Raw genomic sequence first — 25,162 nt, 5'->3', positions numbered from 1 at the left:
ATCCCGTCTCCCACTCAGTTTTTGGTTCACGGTGAGCGGTGTGAAAGGCCTCTTTGTCAGTCTACATGAGGGTTTGGCATTGCACAGGAATGACGAAGGCAAGAATGTAAAAGGGAAAGAAAAGGTCTGAAAAATTGGCTCTGCTGAAGAGTTTGGAGCTCATTATTCTTGGATGCGAGCATTGAAATGCCGGCCATGATCATTTGCAAATGCTGGATCGCAAATGGATGTTTCAATTCTAGGAAAACCACCAATACCGGGTCAACCTACATGCGTAGTGATAGCGAGGTGATAAATGTGAAAGCAAGTTAATTTTAAGTTGCATGGGGTATCGGGGAGGAATGGATAGGACTAAGGGAATATCTGCAAGTGTAGAGAAGTTGACATCTGGAACAGCGGATACAATAGATGAGGTTGGAGGAGGTGCAGGTGAACCTCTGCCTCACCTGGAAAGACTGTTTGGGTCCTTGGATGGAGTCGAGGGGGGAGGTAAAGGGACAGGTGTTGCATCTCCTGCGGTTGCAGGGGAAAGTGCATGGGGAGGGGGTGGAACTATCTTGTTATTTTATGCAATTCTCTTGACCCGCTGAGTTACTCCAGCATTTTGTGTAATTCTGTCTTCCTGTGTGCTACTACAATCTATCTTTGTCCCGCCCCCTCCACTGACATCAGTCTGAAGAAGGGTCTCGACCCGAAACGCCACCCATTCCTTCTCTCCTGAGATGCTGCCTGACCTGCTGAGTTACTCCAGCATTTTGTGACTACCTTCGATTTGAACCAGCATCTGCAGTTATTTTCCTACACAAAAAGCTGCTAGTGTGTGGACTGGCATTTTGGAAAGCAGAATAGTGCTTAATGATGAGGAATTTTGGATAGGTTTATTTTTGGTGGTTGAATTGGATTACCCTTGCTATGGGAATTTTCTCTCGGTGTCCAGAATCATTTCACGAAACATAGCTCTGTTGGAGTAGGGACATTAATCTCTGGGGACATATCCACTGCTAACAGAAGATAGACACAAAATGCTGGAGTAACTCAGCGGGACAGGCAGCATCTCTGGAGAAAAGGAATAGGTGACCTTTCGGGTCGAGACCCTTCTTCGGACAGAGTCAGGAACGAGGGAAATGAGAGATATAGACGTTGATGTAGAGAGATATAGAACAAACAAATGAAAGAAATGCAAAAAAGTAACGATGTTAAAGGAAACAGGCCATTGCTGGCAGTGACCGAGGTGAGAACAAGCACAAAAGGTGAGGCTAACACAAAATGCTGGAGTAACTCAGTGGGTCAGGCAGCATCTTGGAGAGAAGGAATGGGTGACGTTTCGGGTTGAGACTCTTCCTCAGTCTGAAGAAGGGTCTCGACCCGAAACGTCACCCATTCCTTCTCTCCAAGATGCTGCCTGACCCGCTGAGTTACTCCAGCATTTTGGGATACTTTCGATTTGTACCAGCATCTGCAGTTATTTTCTTACAGAAGGTGAGGCCGTCTTTTCCAAACTGTTTTGAGCCTCTTCGGAACAGTGTAGAAGACAATAGACAATAGACAATAAGTGCAGGAGGAGGCCATTCAGCCCTTCGAGCCAGCACCGCCATTCAATGCGATCATGGCTGATCACTCTCAATCAGTACCCCGTTCCTGCCTTCTCCCCATACCCCCTCACTCCACTATCCTTAAGAGCTCTATCCAGCTCTCTCTTGAAAGCATCCAACAAACTGGCCTCCACTGCCTTCTGAGGCAGAGAATTCCACACCTTCACCACTCTCTGACTGAAAAAGTTCTTCCTCATCTCCGTTCTAAATGGCCTACCCCTTATTCTTAAACTGTGGCCCCTTGTTCTGGACTCCCCCAACATTGGGAACATGTTTCCTGCCTCTAATGTGTCCAATCCCCTAATTATCTTATATGTTTCAATAAGATCCCCCCTCATCCTTCTAAATTCCAGTGTATACAAGCCTAATTGCTCCAGCCTTTCAACAATCGACAGTCCCGCCATTCCGGGAATTAACCTAGTGAACCTACGCTGCACGCCCTCAATAGCAAGAATATCTTTCCTCAAATTTGGAGACCAAAACTGCACACAGTACTCCAGGTGCGGTCTCACCAGGGCCCGGTACAACTTTAGAAGGACCTCTTTGCTCCTATACTCAACTCCTCTTGTTATGAAGGCCAACATTCCATTGGCTTTCTTCACTGCCTGCTGTACCTGCATGCTTCCTTTCAGTGGCTGATGCACTAGGACACCCAGATCTCGTTGAACATCCCCTCTTCCTAACTTGACACCGTTCAGATAATAATCTGCCTTTCTATTCTTACTTCCAAAGTGAATAACCTCACACTTATCTACAAGACGAAAGAAAGAGAGCCTAAGTGTGGATTGGGATGATGAATTAGAATGAGAGGCAATTGGAAGATGGGAATTATTCCTGCAGGTTCAACGGACATTTCCCCAACCTGTTTTGGGTTTTGTGCATTTAACTGTCCGTTTGAGCCCATCAAAGCACGAGCCCACCCTATTATTCACTGTCTATATCTGGCACACTTGTAGCCAAAGGACCCTTCAATTCATCCAACCTCAGTAAAGGACAGACAACATGTGTATGAAGGAACTGCAGATGCTGGTTTAAACAACACAAAAAGCTGGAGTAGCTCAGCGGGTCAGGCAGCACCTCTGGAGAGAAGGAATGGGTCTGGGCTCTCCACCTGAAATGTCACCTATTCTTTTTCTCCAGAGATGCTGGCTGACCCGCTGAGTTACTCCAGCTTTTTGTGTCCATCTTCTCAGTAAGGAAACAGATGGGTTTGTATTTATGTAGCATCTTGCGTGCATTTATCAACTTTACTTTTGAAGTGCGGTCTCTGTTATGTAAGAAACAACAGCTGCTTTAGCCAGCATTCTGTGTCACAGAGATGCTGCCTGTCCCACTGAGATACTCCAGCATTTTGTGTCCACTTGCTCCATGGTCTCTGATTTAATAATGATTGAGCAATTGGTTACTGCTGTTGCCCGCAGGATAAATATTAGCCAAGTAATTTTCCTTCATCTTTTTTAAAATGCCAAGGGTGACTCAACGGTAGAGTTGCTGCCGTACAGCACTTACAGCGCCGGAGATCCAGGTTCAATCCTGACTACAGGTGCTGTCAGTACAGAGCTTATACATTCTCCCCGTGACCTGCGGTAGTTTTCTCCGAGATCTTCGGTTTCCTCCCACACTTCAAAGCTTTGTAGGTTAATTGGCACGGTATATGTGTAAAGATTGTCCCTAGTGTGCGTAGGATAGTGTTAATGTGCGGGGATCGCTGGTCGGTGCGGACTCAGTGGGCCGAAGGGCCTGTTTCCGCACTGTATCTCTAAACTAAACAAAACTAAACTAAACTAGATCAGATGAACATTCGTTTAATATCTGCTGTAAAGGACTTCACTCTCTACAACACTAAAATATCAGGTTAGATTCAATAGACAATAGACAGTAGACAGTAGGTGCAGGAGGAGGCCATTTGGCCCTTCGAGCCAGCACCACCATTCAATGTGATCATGGCTGATCATCCACAATCAGTACCCTGTTCCTGCCCTCTCCCCATACCCCCTGACTCCGCTATCCTTAAGAGCTCTATCTAGCTCTCTCTTGAGAGATTCTTATCCACACCCATGAAATGAGTCTGGAAGCAGCAACTTTCTCACGCAGATGAAGTTTGAGTCAAGTCTGACACTAATGTGAAACATAAACATGTTCTTGCAGAGAGCGAAGGGAATTTGGTCTGTCTCCAATGACTCTTACTGGTTTCTATATTTGTACCACTGAAACCGTGCCATCCCGATGCATCACCACCATGGCAACTGCTCGGCCCAAGACAGTAAGAGATTGCACAGCAATGTGAACACAGCCCAGTGAGCACATCAAGCAAACCAGCACCTTTCCCATTGACTCCATCCACGGGACTGACTTTGAGCCCCACCGCGGGGCATGGACTTACCATCAGAGCGTGCAATCCCTTGCCTGGGATCAACGCTCCAACCGCGGCCTGCAGACTTTAACATCAAGGAGCTCACAGTCTCGGGTTGAGACCGACGTCGGGAAGCTCCAAAAGCCGCACGAGGTTCGACTAGTCCTGACCCGGGGTAGATGGCCCGGCGTGGGGGAGCTGAGACCCCCCCCGATGCAGGAGCTTGATCGCCCCGACGAGGAAGGCCCACCGCCGGCTACGGGAGTCAAGATCATCCCGTCAATGGAAGGTTCGAGGCCCCCGACCGCTGGGGGACAAAGAAGGGGAGGGATTGAACTTGTTTTCGCCTTCCATCACAGTGAGGAATGTGGAGGAGTCACTGTGGGGGATGTTCATGTTAAAATGTATGTTGTGTGTCCTGTTGCTTTTTATTGTTATGACTGTACGGCAAATGGAGTTCCTTGTATGTTGCAAAACATACTTGGCTAATAAAGTATATCATGATTATGATAATGTAAGAAAATAACTGCAGATGCTGGTACATATCGAACGTATTTATTTCACAAAATGCTGGAGTAACTCAGCAGGGCAGGCAGCATCTCAGGAGAGAATAGACAATAGACAATAGGTGCAGGAGGCCATTCGGCCCTTCGAGCCAGCACCGCCATTCAATGTGATCATGGTTGATCATTCTCAATCAGTACCCCGTTCCTGCCTTCTCCCCATACACCCTGACTCCGCTATCCTTAAGAGCTCTATCTAGCTCTCTCTTGAATGCATTCAGAGAATTGGCCTCCACTGCTTTCTGAGGCAGAGAATTCCACAGATTCACAACCCTCTGACTGAAAAAGTTTTTCCTCATCTCCATTCTAAATGGCCTACTCCTTATTCTTAAAATGTGGCCCTTGGTTCTGGACTCCCCCGACATTGGGAACATGTTTCCTGCCTCTAACGTGTAGAACATTTTGATAATGTTCTACCGTATCGGATCGCATCGTAACTCATTATTTCCTCCTTCAATTCTTGTGCTCAGATACAGCACAACTATGGAAAACGCTCTCTCCTGTGTGACGCCTTCCTTGAACAGTTTGCGGCTTGACTTTAGCTGCAGAAATTCCTGCTACAACCTCAAGAGATGCAAGCTGGCTTCCGGCACCATTAACTGGTGCCATCCTCCCTCAATAGTTCAACCCACGATTGTTGGAGTGATAGGCTGGTGAACAGTGCAATGATTGGCAGTGCACTTCAAGCAGGCTTTGGGTTACCAAAATCCCCGTGCTTGTCTTTTGAGGGTTATCCATTTTATTCCCACCCTGGAAACATCATGTTTCACCAGGGAGCACATTGTCGATTATAATTTTGTTTTAAAAAATAACTCGGGTCCGCTGATTCTCTTGAAAGTTCTTGTTCCACCTCGAGAATGTTTTAAAGGGGATTCGGGACCTCTGGTTTCTAATAAACATCACAGTTTCTATTTCTGCAACTGTGACATTGTACTAGCCAGAGGCATAGCGAAAAATAGCTTCATAAACAAAGAAATCTATGAGCAAGTCCATGTGGAAAATCTCTTATTGCAGTTCACTGAAGAATGTGGAGAGGAACTACTCTGGTTTCTTCTTGCATGTAAAATGTTATTTCTTCTTTGCAGGCTGTCCCAGGTAACTGATTCTACTTTTGGAGATGTCTAGTGGTTGATTTTGCCCTTAAGATGCAAAATGCACAAAAATCATTTGATCGTGGTATCTATTAAAACTGAGAAGAAAGAACAGTTGCTAAAAGTAGAGAGAACGTGGAAACTAATTCTGCTGATCGTAGGAAGAAACAGCCCTATGTAGGTGGGAGATTTTAATTTAATTTAGAGATACAGCGTGGAAATGGGCCCTTCGGCCCATTGAGTCCATGCAGACCATCGATCATTCCTCAACAATGTCATCCTGCTTTCTCATCCACTCTCTACGCCCCAGGGGGGGAGCAATGTACAGAGGGCCAATTAACCTACAAACCCGCACATCTTTGGGATGTGAGAGGAAACCGGAGCACCAAGAGAAAGACCACGTGGTCACGTGGACAACGTGCAAACTCCACGCAGGTAGCACACGAGGTCAGGATTGAACTCCTGATATGTGTGGAGCAAATGATGGAGGTTGGGATTAGGGATCATGCAAATAGTCTTGGTCTTCTTCAATGGGATTTTGAGGTGGGGAAACATTCAGGCTTCTGTTCAATTGTGCATAAGTGGGGAGACAAGTTTACAAAAAAAATACGCTCATTAATAATGCCTTCTATCACAATTAGTTTGTCATTCTCCAGCTTGGGCAGTTCTCAGGGTCAGATTAGCACAGGACTCCATTTGATATCAAATCTCACTCCTTTGCAGCTGTGGTTAGATGTTAAGTACTTTGTCATAGAGTCATGAAGTCATAGAATGATACAGTGAGGAAACAGGCCCTTCGGCCAAACTTGCCCACACCAGCCAACATGTACCAGTTACACTAGTCCCACCTGCCCGCGTTTGGTCCATATACCTCCAAACCTGTCCTATCCATGAACCTGTCTAACTGTTTCTTACACGTTGGGATAGTCCCAGCCTCAACTACCTCCTCTGGCAGCTTGTTCCATTCACCCACCACCCTCTGTGTGAAAAAGTTACCCCTCAGATTCCTATTAAATCTTTTCCCCTTCACCTTAAACCTATGTCCTCTGGTCCTCGATTCCCCTACTCTGGGCAAGAGACTGTGTGGATCTACCCGATCTATTCTCCTCATGCTTTTATACTTCTGTGATTAATGTACAAGTGATAATATGTTTATTTACTAAGGAAAAGCTAGTAAAGTTATATCCAGCAGGTATGTTGCAACTGGATAACAAGTTTAGAGTTGATCAATGTGTGCCCATATCAATATTCAATCAGCTCGATAATGGCAGATATCTCTTTTCGTATTGTGACTGTCGTATTGGGACGGCTCGGTGGCGCAGCGGTAGAGTTGCGGCCTTACAGCGAATGCAGCGCCGGAGACTCAGGTTCGATCCTGACTACGGGCGCCGTCTGTACGGAGTTTGTACGTTCTCCCCGTGACCTGCGTGGGTTTTCTCCGAGATCTTCGGTTTCCTCCCACACTCCAAAGACGTGCAGGTTTGTAGGTTAATTAACTGGGTAAAATGTAAAAATTGTCCCTAGTGTGTGTGTAGGATAGTGTTAATGTGCGGGGATCGCTGGGCGGCGCTGACTCGGTGGGCCGAAGGGCCTGTTTCCGCGCTGTATCTCTAAATCTAAAAAAGATCTACAGCATGTTGGCCTCTTTCAAAACAATACACAGCAGGTGGGAGACGAAGTGATGTCCATTCCTTATGAATGTTGGGCAAACATGAAGGACCAGGTTGCCTCTTTCTGCCCTTCATTGATGTCCATTAGTGTAATTGCATGACCAACCACTTTGCTATTCATTAATAACTGTCTGTTAAGAATTGCAGACTGGAGTTTCTTGCTCCTTACAATGGTACACTATTAAGCACTGACTCTTGAGTCATCTGTTCCGTTTAACGTTATTCTTAGTCATTGAGGATGAGACATTCGATTATTGAACACAACCCAAAAAAAACATCTGTGTTGCATTAAACTGTTCAGACTATTTAAAAATCCTCAGTATTCTCTCAGACTATTGCATGTTAACTGAAATCTACATTGACAGAGAAATCAATGTCTTTTTTCCTGAAAAATGAGCAGTTTATATAATTGTATACATTACATTGTTTGAAAAATCTCCTTAGTCAAGTCTTGGGCAAGGGACAAACAATTTTGCCTCCTATCTTTGCTTTAACAACCAATAAAGAGAACGGAGAGTGGAACAAAACTTGCCTTTAAGAAAAGATAAATGTAACTTACAATTGATTAGAGACCAAAGCTGAAACAGACATGATATAATATTAAGGTGTAGGATAATAACTGCAGAAGCTGGTACAATTCGAAGGCATCACAAAATGCTGGAGTAACTCAGCAGGTCAGGCAGCATCTAGGAGAGAGGGAATGGGTGACGTTTCGGGTCGAGACCCTTCTTCAGATATAATATTAAACTGCTCAAATTTACAGATGAAGACATTAAAAACGTCACGACCTGACCTGTGTCCATTTTCTTGGGAATAAAATTCAAACTGTAATTGATTGTGAAAACATCTTATTTTTATTTATATGTTTGAGGTTATGATTGAAAACTAGTCCTTGGCAGATTCTTAAAACTGTTGCACATCATAATCATCCACGAGGAACTGCAGATGCTGGTTTACAAAAAAGACACACAAAATGTTGGAGTAACTCAGCAGGTCAGGCAACATCTCTGGGGAACATGGAGAGGTGACACTTCGGGTTGGGTCTGAGGAAAGGCAATAGACAATAGACAATAGACAATAGGTGCAGAAGTAAGCCATTTGGCCCTTCGAGCCAGCACCGCCATTCAATGTGATCATGGCTGATCATTCTCAATCAGTACCCCGTTCCTGCCTTCTCCCCATACCCCCTGACTCCGTTATCCTTAAGAGCTCTATCTAGCTCTCTCTTGAATGCATTCAGAGAACTGGCCTCCGCTGCCTTCTGAGGCAGAGAATTCCACAGATTCACAACTCTCTGACTGAAAAAGTTTTTCCTCATCTCAGTTCTAAATGGCCTACCCCTTATTCTTAAACTGTGGCCCCTTGTTCTGGACTCCCCAACATTGGGAACATGTTTCCTGCCTCTAACGAGTCCAACCCCTTAATAATCTTATACGTTTCGATAAGATCCCCTCTCATCCTTCTAAATTCCAGTGTATACAAGCCCAGTCGCTCCAGTCTTTCAACATATGACAGTCCCGCCATTCCGGGAATTAACCTAGTAAACCTACGTTGCACGCCCTCAATAGCAAGAGCACGCCCTCAATAGAAAGGTCTCAACCCAAAACCTCATGTTCTCCAGAGATGGTGCCTGACCCGCTGAGTCGCTCCAGGACATTGTGTTATTTTTGCACGTAATTATTGTTTTGTTTAAACACTCAAATACTTGAAGTAATGTTGGATTTCCAGGAAAGGAAAACACCAATGCTCTGTGACTTGGCAGGAATTTAGAAGATTGAGGGGGGATCTTATAGAAACTTACAAAATTCTTAAGGGGTTGGACAGGCTAGATGCAGCAAGATTGTTCCCGATGTTGGGGAAGTCCAGAACAAGGGGTCACAGTTTAAGGATAAGGGGGAAGTCTTTTAGGACCGAGATGAGAAAGTTTTTTTTCACACAGAGAGTGGTGCATCTGTGGAATTCTCTGCCACAGAAGGTAGTTGAGGCCAGTTCATTGGCTATATTTAAGAGGGAGTTAGATGTGGCCCTTGTGGCTAAAGGGATCAGGAGGTATGGAGAGAAGGCAGGTGCAGGATACTGAGTTGGATGATCAGCCATGATCATATTGAATGGCGGTGCAGGCTTGAAAGGCCGAATGGCCTACTCCTGCACCTATTTTCTATGTTTCTATGTTTCTATGTGACCCTCCTAACGTATGCCACAACCAGTGATGGTGATTATACATCAAGACACAGATACAGATGCAAAACCAAACCTGGCCACCTTTCAGTTTGTGAAGGATGCTGGCTATTGCAATCATTCTCATTTATTTCTCCTACTAATTTTCTCGTGTATTCTCCTGACAACCTAACAAAATCAAAGCAAAAGCTTTGAAAATGGTGGAATTCATTGCCCCAGACTGTTGTGGAGGCCAAGTCAATGAAGAAGGGTCTCGACCTGGAACGTCACCCATTTCTTCTCTCCAGAGATGCTGCCTGACCTGCTGAGTTACTACAGCTTTTTGTGTCTATCTTCGGTTCAAACCAGCATCTGTAGTTCCTTCCTACATGATATTTTTAAGGTGAAGATTGGCAGATTCTTGATTGGTAAGGGCATCAGGGGTTATGGGACAAAGGCAGGAGAGTTGAAGATAGATGAGGCATGATTGATTATGAACTTATGAACTTGGGTATTGTGCGAATTGCCAACCAATTCACCGTTTGCCATCTTTGTGCAGCACTTTGTGCAGCACTTTGTGCAACCCTTCTGCAGTTGTATAGGGTCCTGATGAGACCACATCTGGAGTATAGTGTACAGTTTTGGTCTCCTAATTTGAGGAAGGACATCCTTGTAATTGAGGCAGTGCAGCGTAGGTTCACGAGATTGATCCCTGGGAAGGCGGGACTGTCGGATGAGGAAAGATTGAAAAGACTAGGCATGTATTCACTGTAGTTTAGAAGGATGAGAGGGGATCTTATAGAGACATATAAAATTATAAAAGGATTGGACAAGCTAGATGCAGGAAAAATGTTCCCAATGTTGGGGGAGTTCAGAACCAGGGGCCACAGTCTTAGAATAAAGGGGAGGCCATTTAAAACTGAGGTGAGAAAGAACTTTTTCACCCAGAGAGTTGTGAATTTGTGGAATTCTCTGCCACAGAGGGCAGTGGAGGCCAAATCACTGGATGGATTTAAGAGAGAGTTAGATAGAGCTCTGGGGGCTGGTGGAATCAAGGGATATGGGGAGAAGGCAGGCACGGGTTACTGATTGTGGATGATCAGCCATGATCACAATGAATGGCGGTGCTGGCTCGAAGGGCAGAATGGCCATCTCCTGTACCTATTTTCTATGTTTCTACGTTTCTATCCCTGGAGAGTGAAATAAACATAATATTTCAGTCGATAACACTTAATGATGGACTCGGCAAAGGGTTCAACACAACAGATGAACAAGACAGGGGAGAGAGTGCAGCCCTGACTGAGCCCAGACCTGACGGAGAAGCTGTCTGATACCCACTCCTGAACAAGGGGCCACAGTTTAAGAATAAGGGGTAGTGTAGGGACATACGGATTGGCGGGGGGGTTTCGAACCCTCGGTTGGGCTAACGGGTCACGTGGTGCGGGAGCGCGAGATATAGGAGTGTCTGGCGCTAAACTAGAGAGATTAGATTAGATTATATTAGCTAGTTAAGTAGTGTGTGTCCAAAGTAAGTGCGTTGCGTTTTGTCACGGTTTTTACCAATAATAAAGTATTTTGATAACATCGCTCGATTTGGACTCACTACATTGGTGACCCCGAACGTAAGATCTGAAACGAACACGCAGAATGTCACAGGTGGGAGCGAGCGCGGGCGAGGTTCACCTACCGCCGTTCTGGGCCCATCAGCCGCACCTGTGGTTCGTGCAGGCGGAATCCCAGTTCCATCTTAAGAGGGTGGAGAAAGACCAGGAGAGGTTCCACCACCTGGTGAGCTGCCTGCAGGCGGAGGTGGCTGCGCGGGTCAGTCAATACCTGACCAGTCCACCCCAAACGGAGCAGTACGTGGGGCTCAAGATGCTCCTACTGAGGACTTTTGGCTGGAGCCAGAACCAGCGGGCTCTGAAGCTCCTCCATTTACCAGAGCTGGGGCAGCGGCTACCGTCGGAGTTGATGACCGAGATGCTGACCTTGGTAGGCGACTATCAGCCGTGCATTGTTTTCGAAGCGGCTTTTTGGGAGAAACTACCCCGGGACGTCAGGCTAGTGTTGGCCGACGTCTCGTTTGAAGATCCGGTAGCGTTCGCCGAGAAAGCCGACGCGCTCGTCAGGGAGCGGCACACCCGAGACGACTCGGTTAATCGGGTCTCGAGGCCCAGCGGCAGTCGGTGGAGCGGGCGAGAGAGAGACGCATCGGCCGCTATTTCGCAGTCAGCCCGCCAAGAAGGGGCTGCAGCACCTGCTTATTGGTCGCAGGCTCGAGCAACAGGGCCGAATAGGCGCGGCTGGTGTTTCTTCCATCGGCGGTGGGGCAGTGAGGCTCGAAGCTGCAGAGCCCCGTGTTCGTTTCCGGGAAATGCCTGGGCCGATCGAATGTAGAGGCAGTCTCGATTGGCCGTAATTGCCGCCTCTATGTGACGGACCAAGGTACCGGGATCGTTTTTCTGGTGGATACGGGAGCGGTTGTGAGTATTGTGCCTCCCTATGACTGCGAAGTTAGAGCGGGGGGGAAGGGCCCGCCCCTCATTGCGGTGAACGGTAGCCCCATCCGCACTTACGGTAAAAGGACCATGTCCCTGTCCTTCGAGTCCAGGACTTACCATTGGGATTTCATCGTTGCGGATGTGGGCCAGGCCATTTTGGGTGCGGATTTCCTATGGGCGTTTTTGTTGGTCGCAGACGTCCACGGTAGCGGCCTGCAGCCCTCGGCTAGCGTACGGCCCCGAGGTACGGGGCCTGCGGCTCCTCCAAGCGCCGCCCCACCCAGTTCAGCAATCCAGGCCATTACCACGGCCCCCGGTCAGTTCGATGCGGTCCTAGCGGACTTCCCGCAGCTCCTCGTTCAGCGGTTCGATGCACCTTCCGAGAAGCATGGGGTCGTTCATTTCATTCAGACCGAGAGGCCGCCGGTTTTTGCCCGGGCACGGTGCCTCCCACCCGAAAAGCTGGCCATGGCTTGAGAGGAGTTCTTGAGCTTGGAGAGGCTGGGGATTGTGCGGCCTTCGAGTAGTCCGTGGGCCCCCCCCTTGCATATGGTTTCCAAAGCATCTGGGGGGTGGAGACCATGTGGGGATTTCCGACGACTTAATGTGGCAACACGGCCGGACCGCTACCCGATTCCGCACATACAGGACTTCTCAGCTAGCCTGGAGGGGGCTACAATTTTTTCTAAGATCGATTTAGTGCGGGGATATCATCAGATCCCGGTCCACCCGCCGGACATCCCAAAGACGGCTACCATTACTCCGTTCGGGTTGTTTGAGTGGTTGCGCATGCCTTTCGACCTTAAAAACGCAGCTCAGGCATTCCAGCGTCTGATGGACCGTGTGGGTCGAGGGTTGCCGTTCGTGTTTATTTACCTCGATGACATTTTGATTGCCAGCCGTTCGGTCCAGGAGCACTTAGTCCACCTCCGCACGGTGTTCCAGAGGCTGCAGGACCACGGCCTGATTCTCCATCCGTCCAAATGCCAATTCGGCCTGTCAGCGGTAGATTTTTTGGGTCACCGGGTTACACCGGCCGGTGCCACTCCTTTGCCAGCTAAGGTGGACGTGGTCCGCTCTTTTCCACGCCCTACTACCATCAAGGGCTTGCATGAATTCGTGGGCATGGTGAACTTTTATCACCGGTTCGTGCCTGCAGCAGCTCGGGTCATGCGCCCCCTTTTTCAATGCCTCGCGGGTAACCCCGCTGAGTTGGTATGGTCCGCAGCTGCAGAGACGGCTTTTGTCGCGGTCAAACTGGCCCTCGCCAACGCCACCATGCTAGTACACCCGCGCTCCTCCGCCCCCACGGCGCTGACGGTGGACGCCTCAGACGTGGCGGTGGGTGGGGTTTTGGAGCAGCAGGTCGAAGGTCGCTGGCAGCCCCTGGCGTTTTTCAGCCGGCAGCTCTCGCGAGCCGAGCTCAAATATAGTGCGTTTAATAGGGAGCTCCTGGCCCTCTATTTAGCAGTCCGCCACTTCCGTTATTTTTTGGAAGGCCGCTCTTTTGTGGCCTACACGGATCACAAACCTCTGACATTCGCTTTTGCTAAGTTTTATGATCCGTGGTCGGCTCGCCAGCAGCGGCACCTCACCCTGATTTCGGAGTTTACCACCGATGTCCGTCATATTGCGGGTAGGCTTAATGCTGTTGCTGATGCCCTGTCCCGGCCGGCCATTCCCTCCGTAGCCGTGGTAGGCGGACAGGTGGATTTCCAGGAGCTAGCGGAGGCTCAGCGCCTGGAAGGAACTGCCGGGGTGTACGCCTCCACAGCCTCGGGACTGCGTTTGGAACAGGTGGCGTGTGGCCCCACAGGTACCAAGTTGTGGTGTGACGTTTCCCTCCCACGCCCTCGCCCGGTGGTGCCTGCCGCCCTGCGGCGTAAGGTTTTTGAGGCCATTCATGGCCTGGCACATCCGTCCATCAGGGCGACTTCAGCCATGGTGGCTGACCGGTTTGTCTGGCATGGCCTGCGGAAGCAGGTGGCGGCCTGGGCACGTGCCTGCATTCCGTGCCAGACCTCCAAAGTTCATCGTCATGTCCAGCCCCCATACCAGAGATTCGAGGTTCCCCCTTCCGTTTTTTCCACATCCGTGTGGATTTGGTGGGTCCATTGCCCTATTCTAGGGTTTATACTCATCTGCTGATGGTGGTGGATCGGTTTACACGTTGGCCGGAGGCGCTCCTGTTGTCGGACACCTCGGCGGCCTCCTGTGCACGGGCCCTGGCGTTGCATTGGGTGGCCTGTTTCGGCGTACCGGCTATCATCACCACAGATCGGGGGGCCCAGTTCACCTCCTCCCTCTGGGCCGCGCTGGCACAGTTGTATGGGTCTCGCTTACAACAGACCACCGCCTACCATCCCCAATCCAACGGGATGGTTGAGCGCTTCCATCGGCAGCTTAAGGCGTCCCTCTGTGCCCGACTGACCGGCCACGATTGGGCTGACCAGCTGCCTTGGGTCCTCCTCGGCATTCGTACGGCCCCAAAGGCTGAGCTAGGCACATCCTCGGCCGAGCTCGTCTACGGTTCGCCCCTGCGGGTGCCGGGTGACATTCTCCCTTCCACCCCCGCCTTGATCCGCCCGTCACGTCGGTGTTGGGTTCCCTCCGGGCACGGGTGGGTTCTCTGGCTCCAGTCCCGACCTCTAGGCACGGAAGCACGGCAATCCACATCCCGTCGGACTTGCGGGACTGCGATTTCGTATTCCTTCGGAAAGATTCCCACCGCCCCCCTCTTCGGCCGGTTTACCAGGGCCCGTTCCAGGTACTTAAGAGAGGGGCTGTCACCTTCACCTTGCAGGTGGGTAATCGCCAGGAGCTCGTTTCGATATCCCGGCTCAAGCCGGCCCATTTGGACCAGGACCTCCCCCTGTCGGTGGCTCAGCCTCCGTGCCGGGGCCGGCCTATGGCCGCCCCACTGGTCCCACCAGCGACGCCCTGTTTGCCACCTCTCGGCCCCCCGCCGCCTATGGTTGGGCCTGGGCCGCCGTTGCCGATCAAGCACTCTCCGTCACCTACACCCTCCGCTCCCATGGCCCCTCCATCGCCTCTAGCGGCGGCGTCCACCCCGCCTCCTGTCATGTTGGCGGTATCGGCTTCCCCCCTCCATACGCGTTCCGGGAGGGAGGTCCGGGCGCCCGTGAGGTATGGTTTCGAGGGTTCTGGGGGGGGGTCATGTAGGGACATACGGATTGGCGGGAGGGTCTCGAACCCTCGGTTGGGCTAATGGGTCACGTGGTGCGGGAGCGCGAGATATAGGAGTGTCTGGCGCCAAACTAGAGAGATTAGATTAGATTATATTAGCTAGTTAAGTAGTGTGTGTCCAATGTAAGTGCTTTGCGTTTTGTCACGGTTTTTACCAAGAATAAAGTCTTTTGATAACATCGCTCGATTTGGACTCACTACAGTAAGCCATTTAGAACTGAGATGAGGAAAAACCATTTCAGTCAGAGAGTTGTAAATCTGTGGAATTCTCTGCCTCAGAAGGCAGTGGAGGCCAATTCTCTGAATGCATTCAAGAGAGAGCTGTCAGGGGGTATGGGGAGAAGGCAGGAACGGGGTACTGATTGAGAATGATCAGCCATGATCACATTGAATGGCGGTGCTGGCTCGAAGGGCCGAATGGCCTCCTCCTGCACCTATTGTCTATTGTCTATTCCCACCCATTGATTTGGACTGCACTACTGATATCGGTGTAGAGCAGTTGTATCCACTTCCTGATTTCCTCCCCAAAGCCCATTTTGGAGAGCACGTCCCTCATGTACGTGTGCGATATCCTGTCGAAGGCCTTCTCCTGGTCCAAGCTGACCAGACAGGCATCCACCCGTCTATCCTGCATGTAGGCGATGGTATCTCTCAGCAGCACCAGGCTGTCTGAGATTTTCCTGCCAGGTACAGCACAGGTTTGGTCCGGGTGGATCACCTGTCCCAGAGCAGACTTGACCCAGTTGGCGATGGCCTTAGACAGGATCTTGTAGTCTACGTTCAACAATGTGATGGGTCTCCAATTCCTTATATCATTCATAGAAACATAGAAACATAGAAAATAGGTGCAGGAGTAGGCCATTCGGCCCTTCGAGCCCGCACCGCCATTCAATATGATCACGGCTGATCATCCAACTCAGTATCCTGTACCTGCCTTCTCTCCGTACCCCCTGATCCCTTTAGCCACAAGGGCCACATCTAACTCCCTCTTAAATATAGCCAATGAACTGGCCTCAACTACCTTCTGTGGCAGAGAATTCCACAGTTTCACCACTCTCTGTGTGAAAAAAACTTTCTCATCTCGGTCCTAAAAGACTTCCCCCTTATCCTTAAACTGTGACCCCTTGTTCTGGACTTCCCCAACATCGGGAACAATCTTCCTGCATCTAGCCTGTCCAACCCCTTAAGAATTTTGTAAGTTTTTATAAGATCCCCCCTCAATCTTCTAAATTCCAGCGAGTACAAGCCGAGTCTATCCAGTCTTTCTTCATATGAAAGTCCTGCCATCCCAGGAATCAATCTGGTGAACCTTCTCTGTACTCCCTCTATGGCAAGAATGTCTTTCCTCAGATTAGGAGACCAAAACTGTACGCAATACTCCAGGTGTGGTCTCACCAATGCCCTGTACAACTGCAGCAGAACCTCCCTGCTCCTATACTCAAATCCCCTTGCTATGAATACCAACATACCATTCGCTTTCTTCAGTGCGCTTTCATCTCCCCCTTCTGCTTGTAGATGAGGGTGATGCTGCCCTTCCTCATAGAGTCTGACATGCTGCCGGCTAGAAGCATGTGGTTGTACACTTCCAGCAGGTCCGGGCCCACCCAGTCCCACTGAGCCCAATACAACTCTGCCGGTAAGCCATCGCCTCCGGGAGTTTTATTCCAGTCAAAGGAATGGATGGAGCCAGTCAGCTCCTCCAGGGTCAGTGGTTGGTCCAGACTCTCCCGCATGTTGTCGTCCATGACCTCCGTGATGGAGGACAGGAAGTTCTGGGAAGCGGTGCTGTCTGTGGTCTTTATGTCGTACAGATCCTTATAAAAGGATCTGCAGATCTTGAGCATGTCTGTCTACGAGGATGTTACCGAGCCGTCCTCCTCCCTAAGGCTGTTGATGACAGAGCTCCCCCTGTGAACCTTATGGAAGAAGAAACGTGAGCACGTCTCATCCTGCTCCATGTGGCGGACCCTGGACCGGAAGGTGATCTTGGAATATTCAGAGGTAAAGAGCCGAGCTTGCCGGCCTTTCAACTCTCTGAGTTCCTCCCTCACATCCACCCCTCTCGACTGCTCAAGGAGCAGTTGCTGCAAATCTGTCTGGAGTTGGCACAGTTCCCTCTTACTCTGTCTTGATCTCCTTTGGAGATGAAAGTTTTTTTTAATATATCAAAAAATACTTTAATCAAGTAATAAATATTTACAAAACATCTTCTTTTTAACAACCCCATCTGACATTTCCAGAGGTTACACGTTCAATACAGGTATTCATTTCCAGATTTACATTGAAATTTACACAGTATCCCTGCCCCCCACGTCTCCACCAGACCCTGCCCCCCATGTCCAGCAGCGGAAGGGCCCTAGACGGTGGTCCTCCCCCACAGAGCCTTGGCGTTGGCTGCACCGAGCTTCAGTGCGTCCCTCAGCACGTACTCCTGCAGTCTGCAGCGGACCCAGTCAGCAACATTCCCCGATGGTCAGCTCGATCCGCTGGGATGTCAACAAAGCTCGGGCAGACCAAAGAGCGTCTTTCACCAAGTTGATGACCTTCCAGCAGCACTCGATGTCAGTCTCTGAATGCTGCTGTCCCTGGGAACAGCCCGTAGATCACAGAGTCCTCTGTGGCAGAGCTGCTCGGAATAAATCGTGACAGGGACCCCTGCAAACCTCTCCAGACTCTCTTGGCAAATCCACGCTCTGTGAAGAGGTGGGCCACTGTCTCCTCTCCATACAATACAATACAATACAATATATCTTTATTGTCATTGTACAGGGGTACAACGAGATTGGGAATGCGCCTCCCATACGATGCAATAAATTAATTAATTTAAACAACAACAACCCAACTAAACAAATTGGAACAGTTTTAAGACAGAATAAAGTGCAAGTAGATCTGTGGCAGATCACTGTGCGATGTGACCATCCGGCTCAGCAGGACCGGTTCATAGCAGCTATGGCCCTGGGGATGAAGCTGTTCCTGAGTCTGGAGGTGCGGGCGTAGAAGGCCTTGTATCGTCTGGCCGATGGTAGAAGTTCGAACAGACTGTTGCAGGGGTGTGAAGAGTCTTTGTGGATGCTGGTGGCTTTTCTGAGGCATCGTGTGTTGTAGATTCCCTCCAAGGCTGGTTGCTGTGTTCCGATGGTCCTCTGAGCTCTATGGACTACGCGCTGAAGAGCTTTCCTTTCTGCCTCCGTGCAGCTGAGGTACCGTCCCGAGCAGCCGTCCCGAGGGCAGCGTACGAAGATCGGTCGGGCCAGTTGCCAACGAGCATGGCCTCGCTCTTGGTGCAGTTTGGTTTCACTAATTTTTTCTCCAAGTGCTGATGACCTTCTTGCTAGTGACGCGCACTGAGTAAGTCACTGAATAACATTGAAGGCAGTGATCCTAACAGCGACCCGACCATATCTTTTTCTTAGCCTAGGCTTCATGGATGAGTTCCAGATGACTCATTATGTTTATAATTAAGCAAATCTGTAAGGAGTTTGTAATAGAACAAAATGGAGGATTTCAATTTATTCCCAGTCCTTTTGGACTTTCCAGCCAACCTCTTTGTTGCATTTAACATAACAAACATCTGAGAACGCAGAACAACCCTGGAATATGAAGGGATTACAATGCTGCTTTGATGCGCCTTGTAGAGAGACTTGAGAATTCCCAAACGCTTCCTTTATTTGTAGTTCTATGACAGAAAGATTAAACACATAGCTGGGGATCATCACAGCGGGTCAGATAACATCTGTGGAGAGAGACAAGGCTTTATGTCTCAAATCCTTGGAATACCATCAAAAATGAAACTGTTCCAGAGAAAGCAAGCTCCAAAATGCAGAGATTGTGGAAAAGGAAAAGACTGTGAAAGGGGGTAAGGTGGGAATTATCAAATGACAAGAATTATTACAGGATAAGACAAGATGGAAGAAGCTGGGAATAGGGAACAGAAGCTGGTCGGTAAATACAAACTAATGATCTAAAATTGCTATTGGAATGTGGGGTGAATACTGAAGTGTCATACTGCATTTAGACAATAGACAATAGACAATAGGCAATAGGTGCAGGAGGAGGCCATTCGGCCCTTCGAGCCAGCACCACCATTCAATGTGATCATGGCTGATCATTCACAATCAGTACCCCGTTCCTGCCTTCTCCCCATACCCCCTGACTCCGCTATCCTTAAGAGCTCTATCTAGCTCTCTCTCGAATGCATTCAGAGAATTGGCCTCCACAGCCTTCTGAGGCAGAGAATTCCACAGATTCACAACGAGTGAATCGCGGCACTCTCAGTCTTGATGCCTACTGAATTCACTTGTGCTCTCCTCTTCTCAATTGCTGCAGCTCTGCACTTCAATACCTGGTCAGGCCCTGAGAAAGACTTAGTCAATAGACAATAGACAATAGGTGCAGGAGGAGGCCATTCGGCCCTTCGAGCCAGCACCGCCATTCAATGTGATCATGGCTGATCATTCTCAATCAGACGACTGTAATGCTGTCTTCACAGGTCTCCCTAAAAAATCGATTAGAAGGCTGCAGCTGATTCACAACACTGCTGCCTGAGTCCTCACTAAGACCAAGAAAGTGGATCACATCACTCCAGTTCCGAGGTCTTTACACTGGCTTCCAGTCTGTCAGAGAATTGATTTCAAAATACTACTGTTGGTTTATAAAGCACTGAGTGGTTTCGGGCCAAAATACAGTTCTGATCTTCTGTTACATTATGAACCATCCAGACCACTCAGGTCATGTGGGACACGTCTGCTCTCTGTCCCCAGAGTCAGCACTAAACATGGAGAAGCAGCGTTTAGTTTTTATGCAGCACATATATGGAACAAACTCCCACAAAACTGAGGTCTGCTGCAACTCCCAGTTCTTTTAAATCGAGGCTGAAGACTTTTCTGTTTAACGCTGCCTTTTATTAAATCAAATAATTATTTATTTCTTACACTGCACTGTAACTTTTATTCTTGTGTTTTATACCTGTCTTATTCTATTTTAGCTTGTTTTTATTTTCTGTTCTCTTTAATGACTGTTTTAAATTGCTTTTAATTGCTCTTTAATGTTTTATGTAAAGCACTTTCAATTGCCTTGTTGCTGAAATGTGCTATTTAAATAAGCTTGCTTTGCTTTGCCTTGCCCTGCCTTGCCTTGCCTTGCCTTGCCTTGCCTTGCCCTGCCCTGCCCTGCCCTGCCTTGCCCTGCCCTGCCATGCCCTGCCTTGCCTTGCCCTGCCCTGCCCTGCCTTGCCCTGCCCTGCCCTGCCCTGCCCTGCCTTGCCCTGCCCTGCCCTGCCCTGCCCTGCCCTGCCTTGCCCTGCCCTGCCCTGCCCTGCCCTGCCCTGCCCTGCCTTGCCCTGCCATGCCTTGCCCTGCCCTGCCATGCCTTGCCCTGCCCTGCCCTGCCCTGCCCTGCCCTGCCCTGCCCTGCCTTGCCCTGCCATGCCTTGCCCTGCCCTGCCCTGCCCTGCCCTGCCCTGCCCTGCCCTGCCCTGCCCTGCCCTGCCCTGCCCAGCCCTGCCTTGCCCTGCCCTGCCCTGCGCTGCCTTGCATTGTCCTGCCATGCCATGCCCTGCCCTGCTTTGCCCTGCCCTGCCCTGCCCTGCCCTGCCCTGCCCTGCCCTGCCCTGCCCTGCCCTGCCCTGCCCTGCCCTGCCATGCCCTGCCTTGCCTTGCCTTGCCTTGCCTTGCCTTGCCTTGCCCTGCCCTGCCCTGCCCTGCCCTGCCCTGCCCTGCCCTGCCCTGCCTTGCCCTGCCATGCCTTGCCCTGCCCTGCCATGCCTTGCCCTGCCCTGCCCTGCCCTTCCCTGCCTTGCCCTGCCATGCCTTGCCCTGCCCTGCCCTGCCCTGCCCTGCCCTGCCCTGCCCTGCCCTGCCCTGCCCTGCCCTGCCCAGCCCTGCCTTGCCCTGCCCTGCCCTGCGCTGCCTTGCATTGTCCTGCCATGCCATGCCCTGCCCTGCCCTGCTTTGCCCTGCCCTGCCCTGCCCTGCCCTGCCCTGCCCTGCCCAGCCCTGCCTTGCCCTGCCCTGCCCTGCGCTGCCTTGCATTGTCCTGCCATGCCATGCCCTGCCCTGCCCTGCTTTGCCCTGCCCTGCCCTGCCCTGCCCTGCCCTGCCCTGCCCTGCCCTGCCCTGCCCTGCCCTGCCTTGCCCTGCCCTGCCCTGCCCTGCCTTGCCCTGCCCTGCCCTGCCCTGCCTTGCCCTGCCCTGCCCTGCCCTGCCCTGCCCTGCCCTGCCTTGCCCTGCCCTGCCCTGCGCTGCCTTGCATTGTCCTGCTATGCCATGCCCTGCCCTGCCCTGCCTTGCCCTGCCCTGCCCTGCCCTGCCCTGCCCTGCCCTGCCCTGCCCTGCCCTGCCCTGCCATGCCCTGCCCTGCCCTGCCCTGCCCTGCCCTGCCCTGCCCTGCCCTGCCCTGCCCTGCCATGCCTTGTCCTGCCCTGCCCTGCCCTGCCCTGCCCTGCCCTGCCATGAAACCTCCACAACCCACCTCTACCAGACGTACTCCTGCTCTCCATCCTCGCTGCTCAACTTCTGCTCCCAACTCGACATTACTAAGCCTTTTCCTTTCATACACCTGGAGTACTGTGTGCAGTTTTGGTCTCTAAATTTGAGGAAGGATATGCTTGCTATTGTGGGCGTGCAGCGTAGGTTTACTAGGTTAATTCCCGGAATGGCGGGACTGTCATATGTTGAAAGACTGGAGCGACTAGGCTTGTACACACTGGAATTTAGGATGAGAGGAGATCTTATCGAAACGTATAAGATTATTAAGGGGTTGGACACGTTAGAGGCAGGAAACATGTTCCCAATGTTGGGGGAGTCCAGAACAAGGGGCCACAGTTTAAGAATAAGGGGTAGGCCATTTAGAAACGGAGATGAGGAATAGGTTTTTCAGTCAGAGAGTTGTGAATCTGTGGAATTCTCTGCCTCAGAAGGCAGTGGAGGCCAATTCTCTGAATGCATTCAAGAGAGAGCTAGATAGAGCTCTTAAGGATAGCGGAGTCAGGGGGTATGGGGAGAAGGCAGGAACGGGGTACTGATTGAGAATGATCAGCCATTAGCACATTGAATGGCGGTGCTGGCTCAAAGGGCCGAATGGCCTCCTCCTGCACCTATTGTCTATTGTCTATTGTCTATTAAGTTCATAATAATAATAATAATGAACATTTATTTTTTATAGCGCTTTTCCAAATGCTCAAGGACGCTTTACAAAACAGTCATGACATATAAACAAACAAACGAACTGTCCTGACGGAGAAGCGGTGAACAAATAGCGCCAGCGTCCTCTCACGTCAGGGTCCGGCAGTAAACAATAAAAAACACAAGACACACAATTACAATTTTAACACAAACAGCCATCACAGTGATTGCTCCAGGCACACCCTCACTGTGATGGAAGGCAAAGAAAAGTCTTATCTCCTCCTCATTCTTCTCCCATGGTGCCACGAGGCGATCGAGGATCCCGACTTTTGAAGCCCCCACCGGGCGATGGAAAGTCCCAGGGCCGAGCCAAGCAGGCCGATGAAGGTCCTGAGCCCCCACCGGGCGATGGAAAATGCCGCGGCCAGGACACGCAGGGCGATGAAGGCCCTGCGAGCGGGTCGATCAAACCTCGCGCTTCGGGGCGGTCGAAGCTGCTACGGCTGGAGCTCCCGAAAGCCGGTCGCCAGCCAGGGACCTGCGAACTCCAGATGTTGCCCAAGCCTCCGAGATGGTAAGTCCAGGCCCTGCGACCGGAGTCTTCAAGGTCGATCCCAGCTGGAGGCCGCCGACTCCACGGTGTTAGGCCGTAGCGCGAACGGAGATACGACACGATAAAGGTCGCATCTCCATTGGAAAAAAAGGTTTCCCCCACCCCCCCACCACCCCCCAGAGTTAAAAACAAATCAAAAGATACATTTAAACGATAACAATAGACAAAAAAAAAAAAAAGACAGAGAGACTGCCGGTGAGCCGCAGCTGCAGAACACAGCCACGCCCCCTAAATGCCTTCCACTCTCGGATGCGCCAGTACTAATGACATAAGATTGGCTTGTCTGAGAGTGAATCCATGACGAACAACTGGTCCAGATGGAGTCCGTGGCCACGTCCTTGGGAACCGTGTGGATCAGCTGGCAGAGATGTTCACAGACATCATTAACCTCTCGCTACTCCATCCTGAGGTCCCCACCTGCTTCACGAAGACCACTATCATCCCGATGCAAAAGACAAGTAAGGTAATGGTCTTTAATCACAACCATCCAGGCAGCCAGCATTATCAGACACCCACACCACCCAACCACACAACTCATTTCACCCCTGCCATCGGGAAGAAGGTACAGGAGCTTGAAAAATGTAACGTCCAGGTTCAAGAACAGCTTCTTCCCTACAGCCATCAGGCTGTTTGTGTGCATGTTTATGTGTGCATTTACTGTATATACATATATATATATATATATATAGTGTAAGAAAATAACTGAAGAAGGGTCTTGACCCGAAACGTCACCCATTCCTTCTCTCCTGAGATGCTGCCTGACCTGCTGAGTTACTTCAGCATTTTGTGAATATATATGTATATATATATATATATATGTACACAAAATGCTGGAGTAACTCAGCAGGTCAGGCAGCATCTCGGGAGAGAAGGAATGGGTGACGTTTCGGGTCGAGACCCTTCTTCAGTCTGAAGAAGGATCTCGACCCGAAACGTGAAAAGTCTGAAGAAGGGTCTCAACCCGAAACGTCACCCATTCCTTCTCTCCTGAGATGCTGCCTGACCTGCTGAGTTACTCCAGCATTTTGTGAATAAATACCTTCGATTTGTACCAGCATCTGCAGTTACTTTCTTATATATGTGTACATGTGAGAATGTGTATATATACACACACTGAACTTTTTTTTACTTGCTTATTAAATTGTTTACAGTGTACAATGTTTACATATTCTGTTGTGCTGCTGCAAGTAAGAATTTTATTGTTCTATCTGGGACATATGACAATAAAACACTCTTGACTCTTCACTCTTGGCCAGTGGCTCTGATATCCACCCTCACAGTCACTGTGAGAGACTGGCGATGGTGTCCATTAGCTCCAGCCTTCCAGCCAGCTTTGATCCACTGCTGTTAGTTGACCGTAACAACAAGTCCACGACAGACGTCAAGCCTTTGGCAGACACAAAGTGCTGGAGTAACTCAGCGGGACAGGCAGCATCTGTGGAGAGAAGGGATGGCTGAAGTTTCGGGTCGAGACCCTTCTTCAGTCTCACATCCCTGGCCCAATACCCATCTCTGGAACACCTGGACAAACAAGGATTCCGATGTTAGACTCCTATTTATTAGCTGCAGCTCTGCCTTCAACACCGTAATCCCGTCCAAGCTCATCTTCAAACTCCAGTACCTAGGAATCTGCCAGCCTCCCCCAACTCCTCTGCCACTGGATCCCTGACTTTCTGACACGCACACCTCAGTCAGTGAAGAGAGGTTACAACACCTCCTCCATAATTTTTTTAATTTATTTTTTATCAAAAAAATACTTTATTCAAATAATAAATATCATTCACAAAACATATTCTTAAACAAGCCCATCCGACATTTCCGGAGGTTACATTTGGTACAGACATTCACTTAGACATTTACTTACATTTAGACATTTACCCAGTATCCCTTATTTGGAGGGGCGTCTCTCTCCACCACACCCTGCCCCCCATGTCAAGCAGCGGAAGGACCCTAGACTGTGGTCCTCCCCCACAGGGCCTTGGCGTTGGCTGCACCAAGCTTCAGTGCGTCCCTCAGCACGTACTCCTGCAGACTGCAGCGGGCCAGTCGGCAACATTCCTTGACGGACAGCTCGCTCCGCTGGGAGGCCAACAAAGCTCGGGCAGACCAAAGAGCGTCTTTCACCGAGTTGATGACCTTCCAGCAGCACTCGATGTCCGTCTCCGAATGCGTCCCTGGGAACAGTCCGTAGATCACAGAGTCCTCTGTGACGGAGCTGCTCGGAATGAATCGTGACAGGGACCCCTGCAAACCTCTCCAGACTCTCTTGGCAAATCCACACTCTGTGAAGAGGT

General features: G+C 50.1%; 1 protein-coding gene across 1 annotated transcript in view; it reads left to right on the top strand.

Moving 5' to 3' along the window:
- Positions 1 to 25,162, top strand: part of LOC144596376 (uncharacterized) — a 164,867-nt gene that overhangs the window by 25,983 nt on the left and 113,722 nt on the right. The window contains exons 4-6 of the mRNA XM_078404633.1: positions 19 to 124; positions 5,594 to 5,603; positions 23,186 to 23,326. Coding sequence (XP_078260759.1) covers positions 19 to 124; positions 5,594 to 5,603; positions 23,186 to 23,326 — 257 coding nt within the window. The remainder of the gene's footprint in view (positions 1 to 18; positions 125 to 5,593; positions 5,604 to 23,185; positions 23,327 to 25,162) is intronic.

This window comes from Rhinoraja longicauda, chromosome 8 (assembly GCF_053455715.1).
Source record: "Rhinoraja longicauda isolate Sanriku21f chromosome 8, sRhiLon1.1, whole genome shotgun sequence".
Taxonomy (NCBI): Eukaryota; Metazoa; Chordata; class Chondrichthyes; order Rajiformes; family Arhynchobatidae; genus Rhinoraja; species Rhinoraja longicauda.
This window is presented reverse-complemented; position numbering and strand designations above follow the sequence as displayed.